We start from the raw sequence: 26,438 nt of genomic DNA, 5'->3' as shown, positions 1-26,438 counted from the left end.
AATTAAAGAAAATAACATGGAAACAACTGTAATTATTATTATCCCCCAAATTGATACTCCATCGTCCTAATAAAAGCGGCATTTTTAACAATTTATTTCTTCACTTATTCTACCTCCTTCATTCCTCCGAAAAGCTAGTCGGTGGTCATGTGGTAGAATTAATTTGAGGCAATAACTTGTCTTAACTCGTGGTGTTTTCCTGTGTGCTTTTAAACTTACATTTTTTAAGGTGAAAGAAATGATAGAAGGATTTGATTTCATCTTAGAATTGTCAGTAACGCTAAGACAAATCTTGAGCTTATTTAGCAATAGCTTTCTCCGTTTTTCATCTTCAGTGATCAAAGGACCAGGTAATGAGACTCCCGTCGAACCAATATCTCAATCTATCACACGAGAAGCTTCAGCGTCTAATATGACTAAAAAACATTCCAGTTCGGGTGAGTTGCATGCAATCATAAATCAAATGGCAAGCGTTCAACAATATTTCTTATCTGAAATAATCCTATGTAGTTTTAGTAGTACTTCATTTGAAGATGATGATATTGATGGCTACTCAGTCTGATTTCCTGCTGTTTTTTTAAAGGCATATTTGCATGGCAATTGAAATAAAACATATGACAGAAGCATCATTTTTTATATACAAAGCATCATACTTGTTTTTATTTGAGCTTTTGTACCTAAAGTCAGAGCCAGGGTTGGGCTCAATTGAATTGAGTAAATTCCAAGGTAATTGATACGTAATTAATTACATTTTTGAGTAATTGTAATTGAAAAAATGTAATTGACTTCAATTACTTATGATTAATTTCGATTACTTTATAATGAACTTACCTAATTTATGATTTAATTTCATGATCTTTTTCATGTCAACTGCTTCAGCATCAAGGAGAGTAACAGGCAGAATCCGTGCTCATTAACCCAAACCTTCATCTTGTCAGTTTCTCTGTAACTTAGAATTATGTTGAAAAGGCGGTACTATGTACAAAAATTAAAAATTGGTTTCATTTATTGCTTTTCTAGAGAACAATTGAAATTGAAATTGACAAAAGTAATTGGTAATCGTAATTGAAAAAAAAAGCAATTGAATTAAAAAGTATGCAATTGAACATGTCTTCACTTACTTTATTGTAATTATAATTAAAGAGAGTAATTAAGCCCAACCCTGTTCATAGCAACCATTTGTTTAGGTCGCCTACTGGTAGGATTGTATATAAATTGAATGCAGAATCTTACAGAACCACAACTTTTACATTCAATCTTTCTTTCAGCATGTTCAGGGAATACCTTATCAGGACATACTGCTGATCCCGCAGATGTTTGCATGAAAGAATCCTTACAAAAAGTTGTAGAAGTTTCTGTGGAACAACGAAGAGTTGAACATTCGACTGCCGGACAGGGTTTACAACATACAAGAGAAGAAGGAAATGTAAACCCACAGATTGATGTATCGTCTGTTATTCCCAGTGAAAAAGCTCAAAAGATGGATCCAGGAGAAAGAGAACAACGAAAGAATGCTGGATCCCTTGCTGGCACTGGTGTAGGGTCTCAAATTATAGATGAAGAGAAAAGTGGACATCAGCAGAAAACAGAATCTGCAAATAATCCTGGTGTAGGATCTGAAGAAACTGATGGGAAGGGAAGTGAAACATCACCGACTGCTCGATCATCAGCCGATTCCATTAAAAAACCTCAACTCTCAGATCTATTAGAAGATGGCCACACACGAAAAACTGAACCTACTGACAGTATCCACCAGAGAGGAACAGATGAAAGTAGGCTTCTACAGAAATTCAGAACCTCTACCAATTACGTTGAGAATAGCCAACAGACAGGAACAGAGGGAAGGGGGACAAAACGTGAATCTGGAACTTCTAGCAATCCTATTGTGAGTGGCCAACAGACAGGAACAGAGGGAAGGGGGACACAGCGTGAAGGTGAAACTTTTACCAATCCTATTGTGAGTGGCCAACAGACAGGAACGGAGGGAAGGGGGACACGGCGTGAAGGTGAAACTTCTTCCAATCCTATTGTGAGTGGCCAACAGACAGGAACAGAGGGAAGGGGGACACGGCGTGAAGGTGAAACTTCTACCAATCCTATTGTGAGTGCCAAAAAGACAGGAACAGAGGGAAGGGGGACACAACGTGAAGGTGAAACTTCTACCAATCCTATTGTGAGTGGTCAACAGACAGGAACAGAGGGAAGGGGGACACGGCGTGAAGGTGAAACTACTACCAATCCTATTGTGAGTGCCAAAAAGACAGGAACAGAGGGAAGGGGGACACAGCGTGAATGTGGAACTTCTACCAATCCTATTGTGAGTGCCAAAAAGGCAGGAACAGAGGGAAGGGGGACACGGCGTGAAGGTGAAACTACTACCAATCCTATTGTGAGTGCCAAAAAGACAGGAACAGAGGGAAGGGGGACACAACGTGAAGGTGAAACTTCTACCAATACTATTGTGAGTGGCCAACAGACAGGAACAGAGGGAAGGGGGACACGGCGTGAAGGTGAAACTTCTACCAATCCTGTTGTGAGTGGCCAACAGACAGGGACAGAGGGAATGGGGGCACAGCGTGAAGGTGAAACTTCTCCCAATCCTGTTGTGAGTGCCAAAAAGACAGGAACAGAGGGAAGGGGGACACAACGTGAAGGTGAAACTTCTACCAATCCTATTGTGAATGGCCAACAGACAGGAACAGAGGGAAGGGGGACACGGCGTGAAGGTGAAACTTCTACCAATCCTATTGTAAGTGCCAAAAAGACAGGAACAGAGGGAAGGGGGACAAAACGTGAATCTGGAACTTCTAGCAATCCTATTGTGAGTGGCCAACAGACAGGGACAGAGGGAATGGGGACACAGCGTGGAGGTGAAACTTCTACCAATCCTGTTGTGAGTACCAAAAAGACAGGAACAGAGAGAAGGGGTACACAACGTGAAGGTGAAACTTCTACCAATCCTATTGTGAGTGCCAAAAAGACAGGAACAGAGGGAAGGGGGACACAACGTGAAGGTGAAACTACTACCAATCCTATTGTGAGTGCCAAAAAGACAGGAACAGAGGGAAGGGGGACACAGCGTGAATGTGAATCTTCTACCAATCCTATTGTGAGTGCCAAAAAGGCAGGAACAGAGGGAAGGGGGACACGGCGTGAAGGTGAAACTACTACCAATCCTATTGTGAGTGCCAAAAAGACAGGGACAGAGGGAATGGGGACACAGCGTGAAGGTGAAACTTCTACCGATCCTGTTGTGAGTGCCAAAAAGACAGGAACAGAGAGAAGGGGGACACAACGTGAAGGTGAAACTTCTACCAATCCTATTGTGAGTGCCAAAAAGACAGGAACAGAGGGAATGGGGACACAGCGTGAAGGTGAAACTTCTACCAATCATATTGTGAGTGGCCAACAGACAGGAACAGAGGGAAGAGGGACACGGCGTGAAGGTGAAACTACTACCAATCCTATTGTGAGTGCCAAAAAGACAGGAACAGAGGGAAGGGGGACACAACGTGAAGGTGAAACTTCTACCAATCCTATTGTGAGTGGCCAACATACAGGAACAGTGGGAAGGGGGACACAACATGAAGGTGAAACTTCTACCAATCCTATTGTGAGTGGCCAACAGACAGGGACAGAGGGAATGGGGACACAGCGTGAAGGTGAAACTTCTACCAATCCTGTTGTGAGTGCCAAAAAGACAGGAACAGAGAGAAGGGGGACACAACGTGAAGGTGAAACTTCTACCAATCCTATTGTGAGTGCCAAAAAGACAGGAACAGAGGGAAGGGAGACACAGCGTGAATGTGAAACTTCTACCAATCCTATTTTGAGTGGCCAACAGACAAGAACAGAGGGAAATGGGTCCCAACAGAAACCAGAAACGTCTGCCAATCATGGTAAGATCTCCTGACATTAAGCTGTTGAACTGCCTAGTTCAGAGGCCATGTGTATAGTGCATACAAAAATTAAAGAATAACAGATTTTTCGTTTGATGTACACAAGGAAAACTTTTGGCTTTAAAATTAACCCACATATTAGTACGAATATACAGTCAGTCATATTTTAGTCAATCATATTTAGTTAGTCATAACTACCAACAAACCATTTTTTGGTATTTAAATATTAGGACTTACAGTCATTGTATTCGAGAGTGGTTTTTTCTCGCGAATCTTCCAAATTCGTCATTATCTGCCTACTTCGGTCTTTGGTTATCATATCAATTATTTATAGATACATTTATATATTGCATCGATGTTTTTTAGTAACTAATGCAATGACATATCGTTTCAACGATATTATGACCCGTATAATAAAAGAAAAACTGATTCTTCAAAACCCTGTGTATGATTTTAAATTTTCACACAGTCCTCAAAGATCTAAAGATGGATCAATCTACTAAAAAGCCAATTTCAGGATCCACAGACGCAAGGGATGGACGTCTGGCTACGGAAAAGTGTGTTGAAAAGTCTGAAAAAGAAATGAGAAAAGAAGAAAACAGAGCAAATGAAGAAAAGATTCAAACTGAGGGCATTGCAGCTAATGAAGGCAGTGCAGCAAGCCATGATTTTCAACATTCCGAAGATCCAACAAAGAAGGACACCGAACGTCCTGTATCTATTTCTCTTTGTACATCGGCGTATGAGTTCAATGTCCGAGGTCTGTTGACCTTCTTGAGAGATTTGAAAAATGTTATGCTCAAGGATGGCCATAACCTGATCAAAGACGTCAAGGTCCATGAACTTCCATACAACAACCTTGATAATTATGAATTCTCCGCAAACAACCCGGTGGATGTTATGATACTGTGTCACTCCATCAACAACCGAAGGTTCGCCATCACAGATGTAATGGATGCCCTCTACGATAAATACCTTCCGTACTGCCAGAGGGTCATAGGTGATTACTGTCCAATTATAGGGTATTGATAATTTTGTTAAAGAAAGAGAAATCCATATCAATGACGTAGGTCTTGCTAAAGATGTTCACATCATATAATTAATCTAAAATCATTCATTAACGACCATATTAATCAAATCCATATTAAGACTCGCGACAAATTTCAGATTTTCAAACAATGCCACATCTCATGTAGGGTATTTTTTCCCCTTTAGTGTTTTATGAGGGGAATAACATTCACAAATCTTTCCATAAAAAACTACCACATCTTTTGATCAGACATTTTCATGGGGGATGAGGGTTTGATACGGCCTCCAAAAATAACCACAACATTCTTTATTTGTAGCAATATTAAATTCTTTCCATAACGTGTGTGTAATTAAGTGGTTAATATCCCTGTACAGTTTGAAGAGATCATTGTTGGCAATAAAATTGCTTGAATACGCTTTTATGCTCATCTGGTTAAATTGATATAATATATTATATTAGTAAGAAAACTCCGATGTTTAATAATTTGAATATTTCACTGTGCTTTCATAAAATGCATAATCGGAATATATAGGAAAGAAGAAAATGGGAGTCATCGTCCATGACTTTGATGACATGAGAGAATCAGTTCAGTCATCTCGCACGAGGTCATTTGAATACAAACAACCGACTGCCTTCGAGACTACCAGCCTTCAGATATTATGTGGACATATCGAGACGAAAGAGCAGGTCAGGAAACAAATGCAACTAGCGGACCAGGACAAGCTGATTAACTTCATCAAGGATGCGTCAAAATGGCCAGAATACATGAAAACTGAACAACTTGATGACAGTCGATTTGCAAGGGGCAATTTTTTTACGAGGCCATGGTCATGTAAGTAAGCGATGCAGATAGCGAACTCAGATTATTGTTTGACATGCTAATTATTGAAATTATGTATAATTATCATGTATTTGCCTATCAGCATCCCTTTAATTCTTTTCAAAAGGCATTCATCGGCTGACAAGTCAGATCAAAACATTATCAAAACATCAGAAGTATTTATATCTCTAGTAATTTTACCTCCTTTTATATCCCTAGTAATTCTTATCTCGTTTCATATCCCTAGTAATTTCATCTCCTTTTCAAAATGTTTACTATTTATTTGATAGTTCCTCTGTCCTTCATTGCAGCTGCAACATGCTTTTCTGTGCTAATAAACATTGCCAATTAAATCTGTGCGTCCCTCCCATTATCAAAACTTCAATTCCCCTTGATCATAATGTACATCTCATATCTCTCTTTTACATAGTTCCCAGCTTTACACGATCAAAATCGTCAGTAATTGGCAGTAAAGAGAGCACATGGGAAGGATCCAATGTGGACCCCCAAAAAGACGAGGGATGGACTGATCTTGGTGAAGATCAGAATGGAAAGACGAAACGACCGGCAGATGATGACCATTCTCAAAGTTATGACGCTAAGCGTTCATGTGGGCCTACTTGTAAGTAATTGTGTTGAGTAAACCTTGTTCCGAAGCAACGGCAAAAATAATAATCTCACCTCATCTAAGTGTTTGGCAAATAGGCTTACCGCCTATGTGGAACTATATCAAATTTGCGAATAATTGTTTGAACCCATCAGTATACGATTTTAGCTGTTTAATTACATAATTAAAAATAAATAAATGTAGTTCTTGAAGACGATAAATAATGACAATATCGTTCGACAAAAGTGCTCCATGTATCCAAGGGTTGGCAAATACGAACCGCATTTCTCTGTGTTTTTTTAAATTTAGATCAGATGCAACTGGATTTATTCACTCTATTTGATGCTCGCTTCCAGAGAGTAATCGAATTTCATAAAAATGAATGAATATTATTTTTTTCCTTTAGAAGTACGCAGCAATTATGAAATTAATATCAATGATACTTTCAATCGTAGATGATATTGTCTTTTTGGTTCGTCTCTTTACCGATTTAATTGAGCTCCGAATGTATCCGTCAAGGAAACGTGAAATATTGAGCACTTTTATTCATATATATATATATATATCGGTACTACATATATATCATTAGTTTGATCGTCCATACTGGATTAATTTTCTGTTAAAAGGTGCGACGAACCTTTTGTCGAAGACAAGTCGTTCCGATGGTTCTCACCAGATAGCTCAGACATGTCAGACTAGAATAGATGAACGGAAGGGTGTATCTATCAAAGGACAAATGCCAGACTCAAGCAACGCAACGGCAAAGACACATCCTCAAGGCTCCCCAAGTCCGCAACCAATGACAAAAAGTTCAAAAGAAGCAGTTTCATTCACAACATCAACGCCCCGTACTATCTCAATTTCAGTCTGTTCTTCGGCCTATGAGCACAACGTTCAAGGATTCATAACCAAGCTCAATGAGTTGAAAACAAGTCAGCCTCATATGATTTCTGATGTCCGTTTTCGAAGCTTACCGTACAACAACATTGACTCGTTCAAGTTTCCTTCAAACGACCCTGTTGATGTGATGGTTCTCTGCCATTCAGTTAATAACAGAGGATTTTCAATCACTGATGTCGTGAATGCTCTCTACGGAAAATATCTTCAGTATTGTCACGAAGTGATTGGTAAGCTTTGAGGTTTGGGAATAGGCCTTACGATTATACTTGTCTTCTAACCAATGTTCATGCTTACTCCCAGATATAGTGATTCGGACGAACACATTGGATCCTGACCAATTCTGTCGGAGGACCCGATTTTAGGGCTAAAAACTGCTGCACCAATGAAAATAGTAAATTTCAACAATCTTCGATGTTTTAAAGGACAAGTCCACCCCAACAAAAACTTTATTTGAATAAAAAGAGAAAAATTCAACAAGCATAACACTGAAAAAATCATCAAAATCGGATGTAAAATAAGAAAGTTATGACATTTTAAAGTTTCGCTTCATTTCACAAAACAGTTATATGCACATCTCTGTCAGTATGCAAATGAGGGAACTGATGACATCACTCACTCACTATTTCTTTTGTATTTTATTATATGAAATATGAAATATTTTGATTTTCTCGTCATTGTCATGTGAAATGAAGTTTCATTCCTCCCTGAACACGTGGAATTCCATTATTTTAACAATTTGTGGTTCAGGCAAGGAGGTCCTAATCGTCAAATTCCTAAAAATTGAGATATTGTATAATTCAAACAATAAAAAACAAAAGAAATAGTGAGTGCGTGACATCATCGACTCTCTCATTTGGATGTAACTGGCTCGTTCATATAACTATTTTGTTAAAAATAAGCGAAACTTTGAAATGTCATAACTTTCTTATTTTACATCCGATTTTGATGAAATTTTCAGCATTGTGCTTGTCTGATTTTTCTCTATTGATTCAAATCAACATTTTTCTGAGGTGGACTTGACCTTTAAGAACCAGAATCACTTGTAAAATGTTCCTTCGGCCCCGGTTCTTGAAACAGTTAAGCTATGATTTCTTGTTTTTAGTTAGTACTTACTTTATTTATTTATTTCATTTCCATACGATTATGAAAATGGTATCTAGGGTTGCAAAATTCCCGGTAATTTTCAAGGTGGAAACTTTCCATGGGAATAAACGGGAATTTATTGGGAATTTTGGGAATTTTCAAGAAGTGTTGGGAATTTTCAAGAGATGTTGGGAATTTTCAAAGAAGTTGCAATTTTCTGATATTTATATACAGGAATTGAAAGGATTTCCCTGGCAGATGATGCTTGATTGTCCTTTGTCGGGAAGTTTCAAGCAAAATATGCTAATACGGTCAGACAAGGCAGAATTTCAATGAATTTCATGTAAAAGTTGATTTACTTTATAACTGGTTGAATGGTATGTGCGATGGCTGTACATGTATACTGCAAATGCTTTACACATACTTTGTTCATGGATTGATGCCTCTTGGATATTCTGATCTTTTTGCAGATGAGGATCATTATTAATAATAATTATATTATTGTTGATATTAGCATTATATTATTATTATATTATCATTACTTTATTTCTCATTTTATTTCTGCATAGCAGAAGTGAGAACTTGGTGCTGTTTGCAGCGTTAATTTGATGAGTATAAATACAGTTTTCTGGTTCAAGCTTAAAGTTAATTTCAGTTCAATTAACCCTCTTAGAAATAAACATTTTGTTCATTATTTTCAAAATACTAGATCAAATCAAATGAAACTGATATGAGATTTTCATTTAATATTATCACAAAAGATATGAAATTGATAACAAGTTTTTCAATCTCAATCAAGGTCAAAGGTCTTTTGAGGTCAACAAACTTTAATAGTGCATTTTTTCTCCCCTTTGTGAAAAATTATTCATCTTGATTGTTTTCAGAGTCAGCCATTATAATATTATTATTCCTTGCCCCCCCCCCCCCATTTGTTTGGGGGTGGAGGGGGGCATCTCAGAAATAAATTAGCAATTTAACATTTTTCGTTCTTGGACCTGATTTTTCCCATTTAAAGAGTCAAGCCAGTGCCATAGCTGCTGGTGGGATTAGTCTACTGTGTAAAAATAGTCTGCAGGCACAGACCCTGATTGAAACTATGATTGAAAAGTGGGTCTCCAGGCAAAGACTAGCACATAAAATCTTGCTGTTTCCTGAGGGAAAGGGCCTTCTGTAGAATCAGTACATATTAAAGGCATGAGTAGCCTGTACATTCAGACCTTTAACTAGAGTGAAGGCTTTACACAGCAGACTAAGTGCAAACCCTTCACTCGAGGAAAGTGATCTGAATATGCAGCCTAAGGTTTCTGCCAATGACTTGTGTACAGAAGGTCCTTTTGTTCAACAGAAAGTTGTATTCGTGCTAGTCTTGTGTGAAGTCCCACTTGTGGATCAAAGTTTCAATAAGGGTCTGTGCATGCAGACTACATGTAGGGGGCAATGTTCTCTTAACATGTTATTATATAATGACAGGTTCTCACAGAAAGAACATTGACATTTAAAGAAAAATGAAAAACAAGTTAATGCAAAGTTTTATTTTTTTCATGTTGAATTGAAAAGCTTCATTTTGTACATAATGTTCAATCATGTTACTGGATGCATATACATATACATGTACTATAATGTATTGATGTACAGTTTGATGCATATTTTATACCCTGGGCAATTTAAAGAATGAAGAATAGTATAAAAACAAATGGAAAGTATGATATTTGAGGATATCAATTTATAATTTTGTATTTAAAACACAATTTATCACTTTTTGAGAAAAAATGAAAATTCCCGAAAATTCCCAAAATTCCCAACAGCTGAAAATTCCCGAAACTTTCCATGGAAATTTTCCAAAATTTCCGGAAAGTTTCCAGCCCTTTGCAACCCTATATGGGGATACATTTCCATCCTCAATGGCAAAGGAAAATACAGGAATCTGATACTTATGGCCAAATGTCGGGTCACACGTGCGTCTGTCCCCTTAAACCGTTCCTGCTTTCGGGGTATAATGATAAGTCTCAATCTTTTTATTCTTCTTTATCACTCCAGGTAAAAGGAAGGTGGCAGTAGTTGTTCATGACTTTAGTGATTGCAAACCAACGATCCTTGAGGCCAGGATGAACGCATTCAAGAGGTCACAACCTTTAACATTTGAACTTGCTGACACAGTAATGGTGTGTGGTAAGCTAGAAGACCAAGGCAATGTGGAAATCAAAGATGAGGATTGGACAAAACTAACAATATTCTTGGAAAGAGCAAGGTTTGAACCAAAAGAGAACAATGCCGAAACACTAGGAGCTTTGAAAAGCTGGATGGGTTCATTCTGGTAGTATCAGCAAATACTACTAAGATACCAAGTGGAGCAGTTCTAAAAGGAAAAAAAAGAAGGATACAAAGGTGAAAATGAGATTAATGAATAGCTGTTCTCATTGCATATATTCTACAAGCCCTATCCTCATGATCATATGATACATAATGATAATTATATTAACTTCAAGGTAAAGCGAAGCTACACGCTGGATTGCATAATAAAGAACATGTACTTTTTTCCGAATTGCGCCAAGATTTCGTTTCCAACACTTCACAAATTTCACATTAAGTTCCTTTGTAAGTTGCATTACCTGATTCCATGAAATCGATATGGTATTACATGTATGTAATCAAAATTAGCGTAAAACAATGGAACCTAGAAAAGGTTATCATGGTCGGAGTTTAAGAAAGTTAAGTGATTAACAAGGCGCCAGAATTGTCAAGATTTGTTTTGATATTATTTTTTCCTTACTTGACTTAGATAGAAAATATACATACACGAATCACACATCAACATTTTAGACTCTTCTTTCTTTCTCTTTTCCATTAAAACTCGACTCGTTGGTCATCTGTTTGAATTCGCATCTCTTAATTAGTCTGCGGTAATCGTTTATTTATCGTTCGTGTGTTATTGTCGCGCATAGTCCCTCGTCGCGCTTTTGCCAAAGTGGACCGATCTCGAAAGAATCCTTAAAGGGGAATGAAACCTTTGGAAAAAGTAGGCTTGTGTCGATATAGAAAAACCAAAGAATAAGAACAAAGAAAGTTTGAGAAAGATCGGACAAATAATGAGAAAGTTATGAGCATTTGAATATTGCAATCACTAATGCTATGGAGATCCTCCCATTGGCAATGCGACAAGGATGTGTGATGTCACATGTGAACAACTTTCCCTTTGATGGACTGTAAAATACCCCCAAAATGTTTGTTTTTGCTTTTTCTTATGGTGATACAAACTCTTTATCCATGATGTATTCTTTAAAAATTTGTATTACATGCCCTCCTATAGAAAGAACACATGATCTACTGATAGATGTGATAAAAGGGGCAGTTTATCGCCTTCGGCTGCAATTTACTCGAAGATGTGAACCGAACAATCGATATCCTTCGCGTGACGTTCGTTGATAAAATTTGACAATAGTTACTGATCGCATGATTTGACGGAAATTTTATTTGAATTCGTTGAATTCGCGTGCATTTTGTGCATTTTCCCATTCGTCACCCTTCGTCCGTCTACATTCGGTCAGGTGAGAGGGGGTTTTAATACCATGTCAGTTGCTATGCTGGTAAAGTTACAATAGTTGTAATTCATTATACGAAACGGACCACTTAACATGTTAACTGGAATCAAATCCACACTTATTCTTATTCACCGATAATGACAAAATAATCAAATTAAGCTTCATGTTTCTGTTTTCGTATGATGTGTCGATAGCTTAATCTTGTAAAGGTGAACTCGTATATTTACATGTACATAACTTTGTAAATAATTGGTTGAATGTGATTGTTAAAAGCATTACGTGATCGTGATTCAGACAAGACTAGACTATGAAAGGTGAACTAATCTCCCCATGATTATATTTACAAATCAGAGCCTAATCAACGGGGTGTGTGTGGAGGGGGGGGGGGGCGACTCTCAAGCGTTCCCTCCTCCCCCTGAAGAAAAGTAGATATGGGAAATATTCTCTAACCTTGTTTTTCTTCTTTCTTTTCGCTTACCTGAGTCCTGCAAGAAAGGAAAATCCCAACCGCATTTTGTACATACTTTTCTCGTCAGATTGTTTCGGGGGGAAAATTATTACCCCTTTTCTCGAATAGAACCATGATCGGACGAAGTGGAGACCCCTCACCAGTTTAATTTTTCACAAGTTTCCCATTACATTTTCATTTTTGAAATATCGATTTTCATCGATAGCCTGTTCTTGTGTTCGTTTCAAAAGTAGGGATCATTATAAAGTTTTATGATAACACACTAGCTCCTATTCTACGATGTTGGTCAAAAGGATGTAGATTTGGTATTGTAAGCCCCCGCTCATGTAGAAAAGAATACAATATTTGATGCTTTCTGTATTATTTGTTTTTCAAAAATAAATCTTTAAAAAAGAGTGTTTTCCTTGCATTTGATGTTCTGCTTCCATGAGCTCTTGCTATTTTGGATTTAAACAATTTTATATCAGAATAAAATTTATTGCAGGGGGTTAGAACTCTGTTTCTGAATGACAGATTTGTCTTTCCGAAAAGACATTTCATTTTTTATAACTATCATCCAAAGACGTGTTACCAATGTTATTACTTAAAGTTTGAATATCCTGGATGTTCCTCTGTATGCTTGTAGGCCTCAGTATGTGCAACTTTTCATTTAAAGCACAATGTAATTATGGTATATTTCGAAGTTATCATGAATATCCGGCAACGAGTTCGACAAACACCTATCCGCCATGCCTCACCGCATGCATCATCTGGGATATTCCTCTCTCTCTCTCCTTGAAATGTCACCCAGACAAAAATTGTAATACTTAAAAATAATGGTGAAGCACTGAGGATAATCCATCAGAGATTTGAAATGTTATCACAATTTTATTCTAATTAATTTGTAATGTCATATCCGAGCAGCCTCCCATGTATCGTGAATAACAAAATCAAATAAATGAAGTGGTTCTTTATATGAATAAAACAAAAATAAAATAAAATGGGCTTTATTGTACTTTCAGTATATTAACAGACACAATATTTTAAACCCGCTCAAGAATGAATAAATTTTGTATTCATCATGAACCATTTAAAAATGTAAATAAATGTATTTTGTATTACATTACATACGGAACAGCTGCTCGTATATGACGCCACCAATAAAAAAAATAAGATCATAATAACTTTCTTAATCTCTTGTTGATTTTCCTCGAACCTTCACCAAATTTTTCATTACATTTTCTAGTATTTTTTTACAAAAATCTTTTCGTCATGGAGAACTTCTCGTTTAATTCTTACCGATAGTTTCTCATTGTATTAATGCGGTGATCATGGTAATGCTCATCTGTATGTATACTACATTAAGTTTAATTCACGGCAAGTATATTAAAGACAAAGACTAGAAAAATAATCCTTCATTATGTGAAGTGGATTATAGGCCCTATTACTTTAGGTTTTTATATTCTTACTTGATATGTGTTCTTAATTCTCATGTCATATTTTCATCGGTCAGCTGTACTTTGTGTGGTGATAAAATGTTGCATTAAAACTGCTAATTGGTCCTGAATTTATTGTTGAATAGTAGTCACGTGTTGCCGTGTTGAATCAGGTGGTGGTGCCGCTTGCAGACTAATGATTTTTTTTTCAAGTAGGCATATAGTGGGGTGGGGGTTGAGGTGAAGGGGAAAAAAGAAGAAAGGGAGAAGGAAGAAATCCCCAAAGAGAGGGCAGGGTTATGTAACATTATACTACCTTGTTGTCTAGGATACTTGTCATGGAGAATGGTTGCTCTAGGGCAGGGGTTCTCAAACTTTTTCCTTGAAGGGCCAGATAGGACTCCAAGTAAACCTGAAAGGGCCAGGGTGAAGTGGATACTTAGAAGAAAAAATGAGTGGGAAGCGCAAAGACCCTTGCGGTTGGGGTCCTAGATGCTCTCTTGTGCAATCCGGCCCTTACTTTGGGAGCATTTAATCCAACAAATTTATAACAGTTTCATATGGAACGCAGGCAAAATTAGAAAAGATTTCAAAATACAGCGAGAGCAATATTAATGATAACAAAATTGTAGTACTTTGTTAAAAGGAATCTAGATTGTATCTATACATACCTGGTATAGGGGAGACAGATAATGTTTTGTATCAACATTTTTTGTAGTCAAAGTAAAATGAATAATAGAGCATGTCTGTTGTATACTCTAACAAGGGTGTCAGTCTCCTAATCACTTTCAATATGGGAAACGTGACAGTCTGTCAGCAACAAGTTGCTTGAACCTTGGCACAAAAGGTGTAATTGCCAGAAGGCACTGGTGCAATGGAGCCGCGGAAGCGGGGGCGGGGTTCCAAAACCATGTACAAAAACGTAAAAATTTCCATATGATTGTGATTTTTGCATGGCCAGCCCCCCCCCCACTTTGAAAACCGTTCCACGGCCCCTGTCAAGGTACTTCGGTATGAGTTAGTTCTTTAAAATGTTCATTGTGGAAAATGCACTTTCGCACCTGTATGTAGATCTAAACATGGTGAGAACAGTGCTGGTCATCTAATAAGAAAGTAGATCTAACAGACCGAAAAGGCTCCACTAAACTTTGTTTAAAAGTCACATTAATTTGACTGCCATTACTTTTATTACGGTTAGGTCTACATGGATTCACAATGTAATCATATTGAGCTATGTTTCATATTGTGACTTAAAAGTGATTAAAAAAAAACCCAGCAGAGTCTCGCGGCCCGATTGAGAAGCTCCGCGGGCCGGATCCGGCCCGCGGGCCGTAGTTTGAGAACCCCTGCGAGTCTAGGGGTTATTTCCAATTCGTCTAATGCCAATTCGTCCAATTGCCAAGTCGTCTACTACCATTTGGTCTATCATCAGTTCGTCTACTCACCACATGGTCTACTTTCATTTAGTCTAATGACATTCCCTCTAATAAACAGTTGGCCCAATAGCCATATAGTCTATATACCATTTGGTCTAATCAATCTTAAGTGTTAATTGTCAAAAATGAATTAAACTAAAATGGGTATTAGACCAACTGGTTATTAGACGAAGTGATGATTGGACCAAATGGTTATTGGACCAAATGGTTGTTAGACGAAAAGTTGATGGACGGAATGGCATTAGACTAAATGAAGGTAGACCATGTGGTGAGTGGACGAGTTGGCAGTGGACGAATTTGCAATTTACCGATCGGGGGGGGGGGGTAATTATTTGGACATATGCGAACAATTTTGGATCGGTGCGGGAGGGGCAGGTAAGAAATTTTTGACTTTCTCTAAAGGGTCGTACGAATGAATTTCCCGGGAATTAATTTTTTTTTTAGAAACAAGAAAGCGAGGGAGCAAGCAAGGAATAGATTTCCAAATTAGGTTACAAATAAAATTCACAGCAAAGGTTGTAAGCTTCCGTAATTTCTCCTTAATTTTCTTTTTATCTTATTCTTCCTCTGTTTTGAGGAGGGGTGGGGCGAAATGCATTTAGCAGGGAGAACACCATAGCTCGCCTCCACCCCTGCTTTCGGCATTCTTGATTCAGTGATAGGCCTATAGCCCTTTTGCCACCGTGGGGATATCAAAACACGTGTTGATACCTCGTGGGGGGGGGGGGGATTATCCTTGAGGGCAATCGTCCTGTACAGATTGTTTTCTTGGAGGGTGGCTTCCAAAAGGTGTATTTTCATAGGGGAAATGGTCCTAAAGGTTTTTTTTATTCCTTCGCGTGCATCAAGGGGTTAAATCGCTTGAGGTGACTATTAAACATTTTATAAAAGGGATTAATAATATTCATGTCCATTGTGTTATATAAATTTCAATGACTTTGCATAGAACGGTGATGATATCCATGGTTACTGTAACTTGTTGTGACACATGGAGCACTTAGGTTTTAGCTTATCGCATGTGGGGAGATGGTCAAACTGTATTTGAAATTCTTGATTTCCCCCCCGGGGGGGGGGGGGGGCACTTCCATTGACGAGTGGATACCATGCGCGACCATGGGGTCTCGGAAAGCACCCTAAACACGTATTTTCCATATTCTGAAAATGCACCCCTTAATAAGCATTGGCGTCTGAAACCCTACCCTTAACAAGTATTGGAAACAAAACGATACTCTTGGCAATTATTTCCTGAAATGAACCCCTAAACAAGTACAGCGATATTATATTGTTATATGACATATGTCACGGGTCCGTCGGTCGTCGGTTTTTCCTTTACACATCAATTGGTTTAGTACGGCCCCACCTTCCATACCTCGCGCAAATCGGACTCTAAACACGTAGTGTTTGAGCAAATAGGACATCCTTTATAAAACATTTTAATTTTGTTTTATCATCACCGCAAATTTGACCCTAACCCGTATTTATCCTAGCGAAATAGATACCCCTTTTTCATTATTTTTGTGTTTTTGACACCCTTATCACGTTACGTACGTAACGTGCCCTATCTTGAAAAAGACATTCTTTTTACGTGTTTTTTTGGTCGCGCATGGTATCCACTCGTCAATATAAGTGGCCCCCCGGGGATTTTCCTTATTCATAATGATATTCATATTCAAGAAGTAAATTGGATATGGTGGCGCTTGACCTTCAATGACTTTATATAGTTTGAAACAAATTATTTTCTTTTCCACCTAACACGCATGATATTCAAAACAAAAAATAACCCAACACAAGATAAACAGCATCGTTTAGTAAGGCGGTTTTCCACTATAGGGCGCGGACAAGACCAGGAAGGGTTGCAGAAGCAACTTTTGTCATTTCGGCATGCTGTCCACAACCAAATTCCGTGAAAGATTATGCAAATGATCTTGTCCTAGGACACGAACAGGACTGTCTGTGTATTGTCCTAGGACATTCCTGGGACTGTCCTAGGATATTCCTTGGACTATCCTAGGGCAGGACTATCTGAATAGATTTTTCGGCTTTTGGCGCGGACAGCATGCAGCTATTAGTAGGACAGAACCAGACACATTTCGGACAACGTCACGAGTGGTAAATTCAAGGACAATTATGATAACTTTCGGACAACCTGCGTTCATATATATATGGAATTTAATCTTTGATTAGACTCTTGTTCTGAGTTTATAAAGATAGTTTATGTGTTGTGAATATTTAAGCCTAGGTAATAATGTACACATGTTTTGAATATTTCATAAAGCAAGCGTTCGAAACGTTTGGTACCCCCTTAGAGTACAAGATCAGGTGGATGCCATATTTTGTTCAAGTGTTAGAAATATTTCGTATTAGGTAAGCATATTTTTATACACATGATATAGGTGTCATAAATAGCTAATACTGTGCTTTAGCATTGATGAATGTAGGTGTACAGATGCACAGGAAGTCTTTTGTTATTAAGAATGGTATCAGGACAACTACCCCCTGGACAATCACCCCCCGGACAACTACCCCCCGTAAGAAGTACTCAAGGCATTCTCGAGTATCTTGGAATCAAACGTACGCCGTAAGAAAGCTGTAAAATTGAGCTCCATCCATAGGCGGATCCAGGGGGGGGGCGAGGGGCCCGCCCCCCTATCGGTAGAGCAAAAAAATGAAAAAAAGGGGAAAGAAAGAAAAAAAGAAAAAGAAGGGGAAAGAAAGGAGGAAAAATAAGAGTTAAAATAAGAGGGAGACGAGTGAAAAAAAAAAGGTCAGGGGATGACTTGGAAAATGATTAAAAAATATATTTCATGTCACTATATTATTTTTTTCGCTCGCGCTTCGGGCTCGCATAGCCTGTTCGATGAGATACACATCTTGCTAAATAGGCTGATATGTAGCTTAAAATGTCAAGTTTTGAAGTCGATATTACAAAGCATATTTCAGCTCGGACATTATTCATAATTTTGTTTGATTTACAAACTGATTTTTAAGTGCTCTGTTTAATGTCCGTTTTATGGTGTGAATATAACTTGCAGCTTGCGCTATGCGCTCGCATTATTTGATTTGCCAAATTATATAACAAACTACTTAAAACCCCCCTTTTATGACAGTTTACCAAAAATTTCGTCTCACGATTTGCGCTCGCATTTTTGTTAAAAATACAAATCCTATTCATGATTACAAAAGTGCTTAAAATATCCAGTTTTCGGGCCTCAGTGTCAACACATTTTACTCACTCATTTAGGCTTATTACATTAATAAATATGATAATAAAATTTTCATGAATTCTTAATGACTAAATTGTCCCTTTTCAGAAAAGAATATCGACAATATCACAGTTTCATATGTTTCATATCGCGCTCAGGAAGAGGAATAAGAAAGTTGTCATCATTTTCATATGATGACAAAATGTCCTTAGACCTAGAATGTCCAGGTCCTAGGTCAAAATAATGATGAAGATATCAGCTCACGCTTCACACTCGCATCATTTATTAAGTGCTTTCCACATCCACTTCACAATTTCCATACACAATGCTTTAGATAGTGCTCAAATTCACCATTTTCATACCGGAATATCAAGTATTTTGCGCTCGCATTGCTTTTTCGATTAGATTAATATCTTGCTCAATATAGGCTGATATGGAGCTTAAAATATCAAGTTTCGAAGTCAATATACAAAACATATTTCATCTCGGATATCGAGCTTTCATCATTTTTAAATTTACAAATTGATTTTTCAAGTGCTCTGTAAAATGTCCGTTTTATGGTCTAAATATTAATATTTTTAGCTCACGGTGCTCGGTCGCATTATTTGATTTGCATAGGCCTACTTCTTTATAAATTCTTACAAACCGTCCTTAAAATGCACCTTAAACGAATTGTATACTATCATGATTGCCAATTTGTATAGAAAAAACACTGTATTTGATTATGTCATATTGTTTACAATTTAGTAAATTTGGTACTTAATTTCCTTCTTTAATGTTTAATTGCTTTCACCCAAGAATAATACACACAAAAACACCTTGTAATTTACAAGGTGTTCTTGTGTGTATTATCTTTGCATAAAGTTTTTTAGCTTACTGTATTAAGTTATAAAGCCACATTTTAATCTGGAATGTGCACCAATTGTTTCATAATTCTTAGCTTCTTGTTAGTTGAACTGTTTAAAAAAAAACAGATTTATAGGTCTACTTGAGAGTGTTAGTGTTCATAGTTGCGTTATCGACTTTCAATATTTCTACCTATAAAGGTGTTTTTTTTACGTTTTATCTATTTGCCTGATTTCTTACCTGAAATTAATCATGGTGCAGAAGGCGCCGCTAAATAAAAACAAAAAAAGGAAAAAAGAAGAAAGTGAAAGAACAGGAGAAAGAGCAATATAAAAGAGAAAGAAAAAGTTATTAACGTAAGATAAAGTAGAAAATATTTCGGAAACCTGTGCCACCGACCAAAACTTACAATGGGTCCCGCCTAATTCTAACATTGATGCTGGAGAGAAGGGGGGATTTTCTGAAGGTAATTGTCTGGGGGGTAATTGTCCTCGGGGGGGGGGGGTAGTTGTCCGGGGGGTAATTGTCCTCGGGGGGTAGTTGTCCTCGGGAGGTAATTGTCCGGGGGGTAATTGTCCGGGGGGTAATTGTCCTCGGGGGGTAATTGTCCGGGGGTAGTTGTCCGGGGGTGATTGTCCAGGGGGTAGTTGTCCTAGAACCATTAAGAATGTGTTGCTTTACGCACTCATCTGTTATTGAAATTCTTTGAATTATTTTATAGAAATTTTACAGTTAGTCCTAGTAACGGTAGGGTATATTACGAGGTTAATTTCAGTAATTCAGAGAGAACCACCTAAGCTAGAATAGACCACATATGTTAGTATAGGCAGTCGAAGTTAAAACTGAGGGACTACGTTGGTGACGAGATAACGACCCCAGCTGCCGCCGGTTCTCCACCGACATGATTCGTCAAAATTCATGTCATCATTTGGGGCTCGATCTCGTCCACTAATTCGTTGAAGCCACATTTCTCTGATCTGGGGGCTACTCATCAAGGGGCAACACAGTCTGCGGAGGCCGAGTGGAAGAGACATCGCAAGCTGCGGAGGCCAGGAACTGGACCGACCACCAGGGCCGAGTGGGGTATGTCAAGCCAGAAGAGATGATGGGGGCTCTAGTCTACTATTATTGTTAAGTTAAGTTATATTTTATTATCAATATTCATGAATATTTTCACGTAAAATTGTTGGAAAACAAATCAAAAGAAAACAACAGAATGATTGAAAAGATTTTATTAAATCTTTTAATAACTGTATTTATCAGTTTTACGTATTCCTTATTTGGTGTCAAGCAGCAGTAGGTAAATAATTAAAAAAAGGTCACTTCCCATGTGACAATATATTTTCTATAAATTTAGGGGTACCATTTGGGGGTTTGGGATGTTTTTTTAAAGAAACCTTGATTTTGCTATTAAGTCCGAGTCGGGAGCAGGCGAGAATGAAGAAATCCGGCAAAAAAATACGATATTTTTACACATTTTTCGACTACAAAGACTATAAAGATTTTCCTTTCTTTCAACTCAAATTGAATCCATGGTTTGAAATCCCAGGGGGACAAGGGACGCGTTCCCTCACTTTTTGGAAAGGGGGGACACAATATCAAAATGTCCCCCCTCCCCAATTTTTGGAGGAGCAAAAAAAAAAGAAAAAGGAAAGAAATGAAAAAGAAGGGAAGAGAGAAGAAAAAAAGAGAAGAGGAAAAATAAGAGGAGAAATACGAGTGAATAAAATAACATGATGGGAAAACATTTATCATGTCACAACATAAAATTTTCGCTCACGCTTCGTACCCGCATTGCCCAATTTATGAGATACATAACTACATATATTATGGAGCTTAAAGAATAATATTTTGAAGTAAATACCGAATTTTCATTATTTGTTTGATTTACAAATTTATTTTTTGTTAAGTTTTCTGTAAAATGACAGTTTTATGGTCTAAATACCAACAAGTACAGCTCGCACTGCGCGCTAGCATTACTTGATTTGTCAAGTAACTATTCTCTTCGTGTATTCCATAAAGTTTTGAAAAATATCCCTTTTCAGGTTGGTCTGGTTGTGAATAGTATCAGCTATTTTGAATGGGTAGTTATGTATATCTATATTAATTCTAACAAATTATTTCAAATCCCTCTTTCATGACAGTTTATCAAAAGTTTCGGCTCGCAATTTGCGCTCGCATTATTTTTGTTAAAAATTTATTAACCCATACATCTTGTTCATAATTACAAAAAGTCCAGTTTTCTGGTCTTAATTTAGTTTCGCGTTCTCATTAGGCAAGATATTAATATTTTCATGATTTCCTGATAATCATATTATCCCTTTTTTCATGATGGAATATCGACTTTGCACTTTTCATGCACTTTTCATGGAATATCGACTGTGCACTTTTCATGCGGAATTGAAATGAATCCAATGACTTGGGTAATAATATGCCGTAAAACGCTTTGAGCCGTTCTGAGAAAAGCGATATATAAAATATATAGCAATCATCATTGTTATTAATAATGACATACGTATCTCAATCACGATCAAATAAAGTGCTTAAAATGCAGTAAGGAATATAAATTTGAATTTCAGTTTGAAATGTATGCCTGCACTATTTATTTTGTTAAGATATTTTTCCAATTCGTAAAGTCAAGTGCTGCCTAAACGGTCCTATTCAGTCGAGTACATTAAAATAATCGACTTCATAATTAATCGTTGCTTGAAACGTCTTTTTTGTTCAATATATTGCAAATCTGCTCGCATCATTACCAGCTTAACTAATGCAAGAAGTGTTTGAAATGTCTACTTTCGGATCAGTAGAAAATGCTTGAAATATTACTCATTCAAGTCTCTACCCCCCAAAAAATAATAATAATCAGCTCGCGCTTCGCGCTCGCGTGATATGTTTAAAACACTTCTTGGAATATCAAAGGGATGGTCCCGGCTGAAAAAAAATTATATCTAAAAATATAGAGTAAAATTCACTAAGTATAATGCTGAAAATTTCATCAAAATCGATAACAAAGTTATTGAATTTTAAAGTTTTATCAATATTGTGAAAACAGTAACGTTATATGCACATCATCATAAATATTCATTAGGTGTGCTGATGATGTCATATCCCCACTTTCCTTTTCCTTATGTTATTACATGAAATCACAATTGATTCATTTTTTTCATGTGTAAATGATGTGTCTCCATTATGATGAAATAAGTTGCGGCAATAAATAACTAATGCACTTAATCAGTTGTCAATCCAATTGTTTTAGTTCTTGGTAGAAATTTTTTGAATAAACCTAATTTCATATAATACAATACAAAAGGGGATATGACATCATCAGCCCACCTAATGAATAATCATGCAGACATGCCTAGAACTGTTTCACAGGAATAATGCAAATCTTAAAAATTCAATACGTCATTTGTTATCCGATTTTGATCATTTTTTTTCAGTATTTCCTCCTTGGATTGTACTCTATTTATTGAGATATAAATATCTCCAGCCTGGACCATCCCTTAAAGTTTTCAGGTTTGTTTAGTGATATACTAATTAGGCCCCTTTACCCCGTTCTTCGATACTTTTTATAATTTTCTTGTCTTGTATTATGTTCCGTTGCCGATTCTAAGACATCGACCCCCTGGACATCCATCCCCTGACACCCACCCCTTTAGGACAAGTACCCCCTAGGACGAGTACCCCCTAGGTCACAGGGGTTCTCAAACTACGGCCCGCGGAGCTTCTCAATCCGGCCCGCGAGACTCTGCTGGTTTTTTTTTAATCACTTTTAAGTCACAATATGAAACATAGCTCAATATGATTACATTGTGAATCCATGTAGACCTAACCGTAATAAAAGTAATGGCAGTCAAATTAATGTGACTTTTAAACAAAGTTTAGTGAAGCCTTTTCGGTCTGTTAGATCTACTTTCTTATTAGATGACCAGCACTGTTCTCACCATGTTTAGATCTACATACAGGTGCGAAAGTGCATTTTCCACAATGAACATTTTAAAGAACTAACTCATACCGAAGTACCTTGACAGGGGCCGTGGAACGGTTTTCAAAGTGGGGGGGGGGGGGGCTGGCCATGCAAAAATCACAATCATATGGCAATTTTTACGTTTTTGTACATGGTTTTGGAACCCCGCCCCCGCTTCCGCGGCTCCATTGCACCAGTGCCTTCTGGCAATTACACCTTTTGTACCAAGGTTCAAGCAACTTGTTGCTGACAGACTGTCACGTTTCCCATATTGAAAGTGATTAGGAGACTGACACCCTTGTTAGAGTATACAACAGACATGATCTATTATTCATTTTACTTTGACTACAAAAAAATGTTGATACAAAACATTATCTGTCTCCCCTATACCAGGTATGTATAGATACAATCTAGATTCCTTTTAACAAAGTACTACAATTTTGTTATCATTAATATTGATCTCGCTGTATTTTGAAATCTTTTCTAATTTTGCCTGCGTTCCATATGAAACTGTTATAAATTTGTTGGATTAAATGCTCCCAAAGTAAGGGCCGGATTGCACAAGATAGCATCTAGGACCCCAACCGCAAGGGTCTTTGCGCTTCCCACTCATTTTTTCTTCTAAGTATCCACTTCACCCTGGCCCTTTCAGGTTTACTTGGAGTCCTATCTGGCCCTTCAAGGAAAAAGTTTGAGAACCCCTGCCCTAGGACATCTACCCCCGGACATCAACCCCCCGGATATCTACCCCCCGACATCCACCCCTCGGACATCTACCCGGAAATCTACCCCCGGACATCTACCCCCCCGGACATCCACCCCCGGACATCTACCCCTAGGACAAGTACCCCCTAGGACAAGTACCCCTAGGAAATCTACCCCCGGACATCTACCCCCGGACACCGACCCCCGGACATCTACCCCTAGGACAAGTACCCCCTAGGACAAGTACCCCTAGGACATCTCCCCATGGACATCCATCCCCCGGACATCTACATGTACCAGACAAAGGAAGGAAAGGAGTAAAACAAAAAGAAGAAGAAGGATAAGAGGAGGAAGTAACGTGAATGAAATAAGAAGAAGGGAATAATTGCAAGTAGAACATTTTTAGGTCATTATTTAAAAATTAAAATTTCGCTCGCTCTCCGTGCTTGCAGTGTCAGTCAAGTGAGATAATAGTTTGGACAAGAGGAAAACATGGGGTTTAAAAATTACCATTTTCAAGTCGATGTGCATAGATTGTTCTGTTCGCGATTCGAGTTTACAGTATTTTGTATTAGCGTGATACGCATCTTGATCACGATCACAAAATTGCTTAGAAAATCCAGTTTTCACGTTGGAAAATGAACAAATTTCAGCTCACGCTTCGCGCACGCATTGCCTCTTCGATAAGATAAATATCTTGTTCAAGAGGATTAAATGGAGGAGCCGTGGTGTAGTGGTTCTGACTTTCATCTTGTTAACAGAAGGCCGTGTGTTCGAATCCCACCGCGGTCCGCCGTGCTTTAATTGGCAAGGCGTTAATCCACATTTTGCCACTCTCGACTCAGGTGTTAAATGGGTACCCGGTAAGATGTGAAAGTCATTGTAGCTTGTCCACTACTGCAAGCACCTCACCGGAATACTCCCCAGGGAGTGGAGGATGCGCTCACATTGTGTGCGGGAATGACTGATTGAATCCGACGACCGGGGTTATGATATATCTGTAAAGTGCTTAGACACGTCGTTTCGATGTATTAAGCGCTATATAAAAGCGGATTATTATTATTAAATGAAATGTTCAGTTATGAAGTAAATATACGAATTATATTTCAGCTCGCGCTGAGCACTCAAATTATTTGATTTATAAAGTACCTCTCCTCATTGTGCATACAATAAAGTCCTCGAAAAGATGCCTTTTCAGGATCCCTTTTGATTATCCTCTTTTTATGATGTATTTCATTTTATCGAAGACTTTGGCTCGCGCTTCGCGCTTGCATCAATTGTAAAAATGTAATAACGCATGCATCCTGTTGTTAGGAAAAGTGATCACAATGTCCCATTTGAGATCGGATATCAAAAGTTTAACTCCCGCTCGCATAATTTATTTTAAGTCGGAAAATCAGCAATTTCCAGCTCGCGTTTCGCGTGCGCATTATTTAAATAGTGGTACACGTATCCTCCTAAATTTATACCAAAATTCCTTAAGATGTTAACGTATTATGTCAGTGTAACAGTGCTGTAGTCAGGCTCAAACCTCCAAGGCCAAGGCCTCAATACCCAAGGCCAAGGCCTGAAAACTTTTGTCAGATTAATGTTTTTTTTCTGCTTACAACTACTTTGAAATTTCAATTGTCATTTTTTTGTATCTTCTACACTTTTTTTACCTAAAAAACCGGAATAAAGAATACTAACAAAATGAAGTTATAATCAAAAGGATATGAAATAAACGGGGCGCACCCCATGTCCTTAGTTGGGGGAAGGTAAATCTTAATTATTTCTTGAAACAGTAAAATAGAGCTCTCTGTTAAACCACATTGACACAAAAACAAATACGTTGTTTATTTTCTTGAAACTGTAGTGAAATGAAATTCACTGTCGAACCATATGATTAAAAAGAAGTAAACATTTTTTTTTACTTTGTTTTGTCAATCTGAGACACTAGACCCCCCCAAAAAATATATGAAATTTAGACAAGATGTACTGCCTATCATCATATTAACTGATTTTGCGGTATATTCTGCCTAACCAGCAAAATGTGTCACCCCCATCTTTTTACGCCCTTAAATGTTTATCCTCCTTCTCCTCTCTCTCTCTTCCCATTCCTCTTTCTCGCCTGTTTAAAAAATATCAGACCCCCCCCCAAAAAAAGAGAGAGAGAGAGAGAGAAGAAGTTCCACCATCAAGAATAAACTTAGAAAAGGAAAAAAAGAAAGGAAAAGGAGTAAATGTGATATTTTTTTCTAAACATATTGTCACAATCGCTCGTTCGCTTCAATCGCTTTCAACATTTTTTGGCAAAAAATTTTGCTCTATATGCCATTCTTGGCCCCTCAAAATTTTTTGGCTCATCATGTCATTGACATAGCCCATTTGGATATGACAGAATTAAAGATTATGTTCAAGTTTACCAAATCTTTTCAGAATATCATTAAGTCTAAAAGCATTCTTGTTGGCTAAAGAGAATAATACAAGGAAAATCCTAATGGAATAGAATAGAAATCAACCTTGTTATCATTCTTTAG

General features: G+C 37.7%; 1 protein-coding gene across 2 annotated transcripts in view; it reads left to right on the top strand.

Annotated features, from left to right (window-relative positions):
- LOC129270288 (hornerin-like) overlaps positions 1 to 26,438 on the top strand; it is a 47,035-nt gene that overhangs the window by 2,856 nt on the left and 17,741 nt on the right. Inside the window, exons 3-9 of one of the 2 annotated variants that reach the window (XM_054907685.2) lie at positions 336 to 437; positions 1,269 to 3,899; positions 4,369 to 4,899; positions 5,462 to 5,761; positions 6,180 to 6,371; positions 6,983 to 7,483; positions 10,377 to 13,893. In XM_054907685.2, coding sequence (XP_054763660.2) covers positions 336 to 437; positions 1,269 to 3,899; positions 4,369 to 4,899; positions 5,462 to 5,761; positions 6,180 to 6,371; positions 6,983 to 7,483; positions 10,377 to 10,657 — 4,538 coding nt within the window. In that variant the 3' untranslated portion in view covers positions 10,658 to 13,893. Of the gene's footprint in view, positions 1 to 335; positions 438 to 1,268; positions 3,900 to 4,368; positions 4,900 to 5,461; positions 5,762 to 6,179; positions 6,372 to 6,982; positions 7,484 to 10,376; positions 13,894 to 26,438 lie in introns of those variants that run through there. The other variant, XM_064105494.1, reaches the window with a different exon arrangement.

Source organism: Lytechinus pictus, chromosome 10, assembly GCF_037042905.1.
Source record: "Lytechinus pictus isolate F3 Inbred chromosome 10, Lp3.0, whole genome shotgun sequence".
Lineage (NCBI taxonomy): Eukaryota > Metazoa > Echinodermata > Echinoidea > Temnopleuroida > Toxopneustidae > Lytechinus > Lytechinus pictus.
This window is presented reverse-complemented; position numbering and strand designations above follow the sequence as displayed.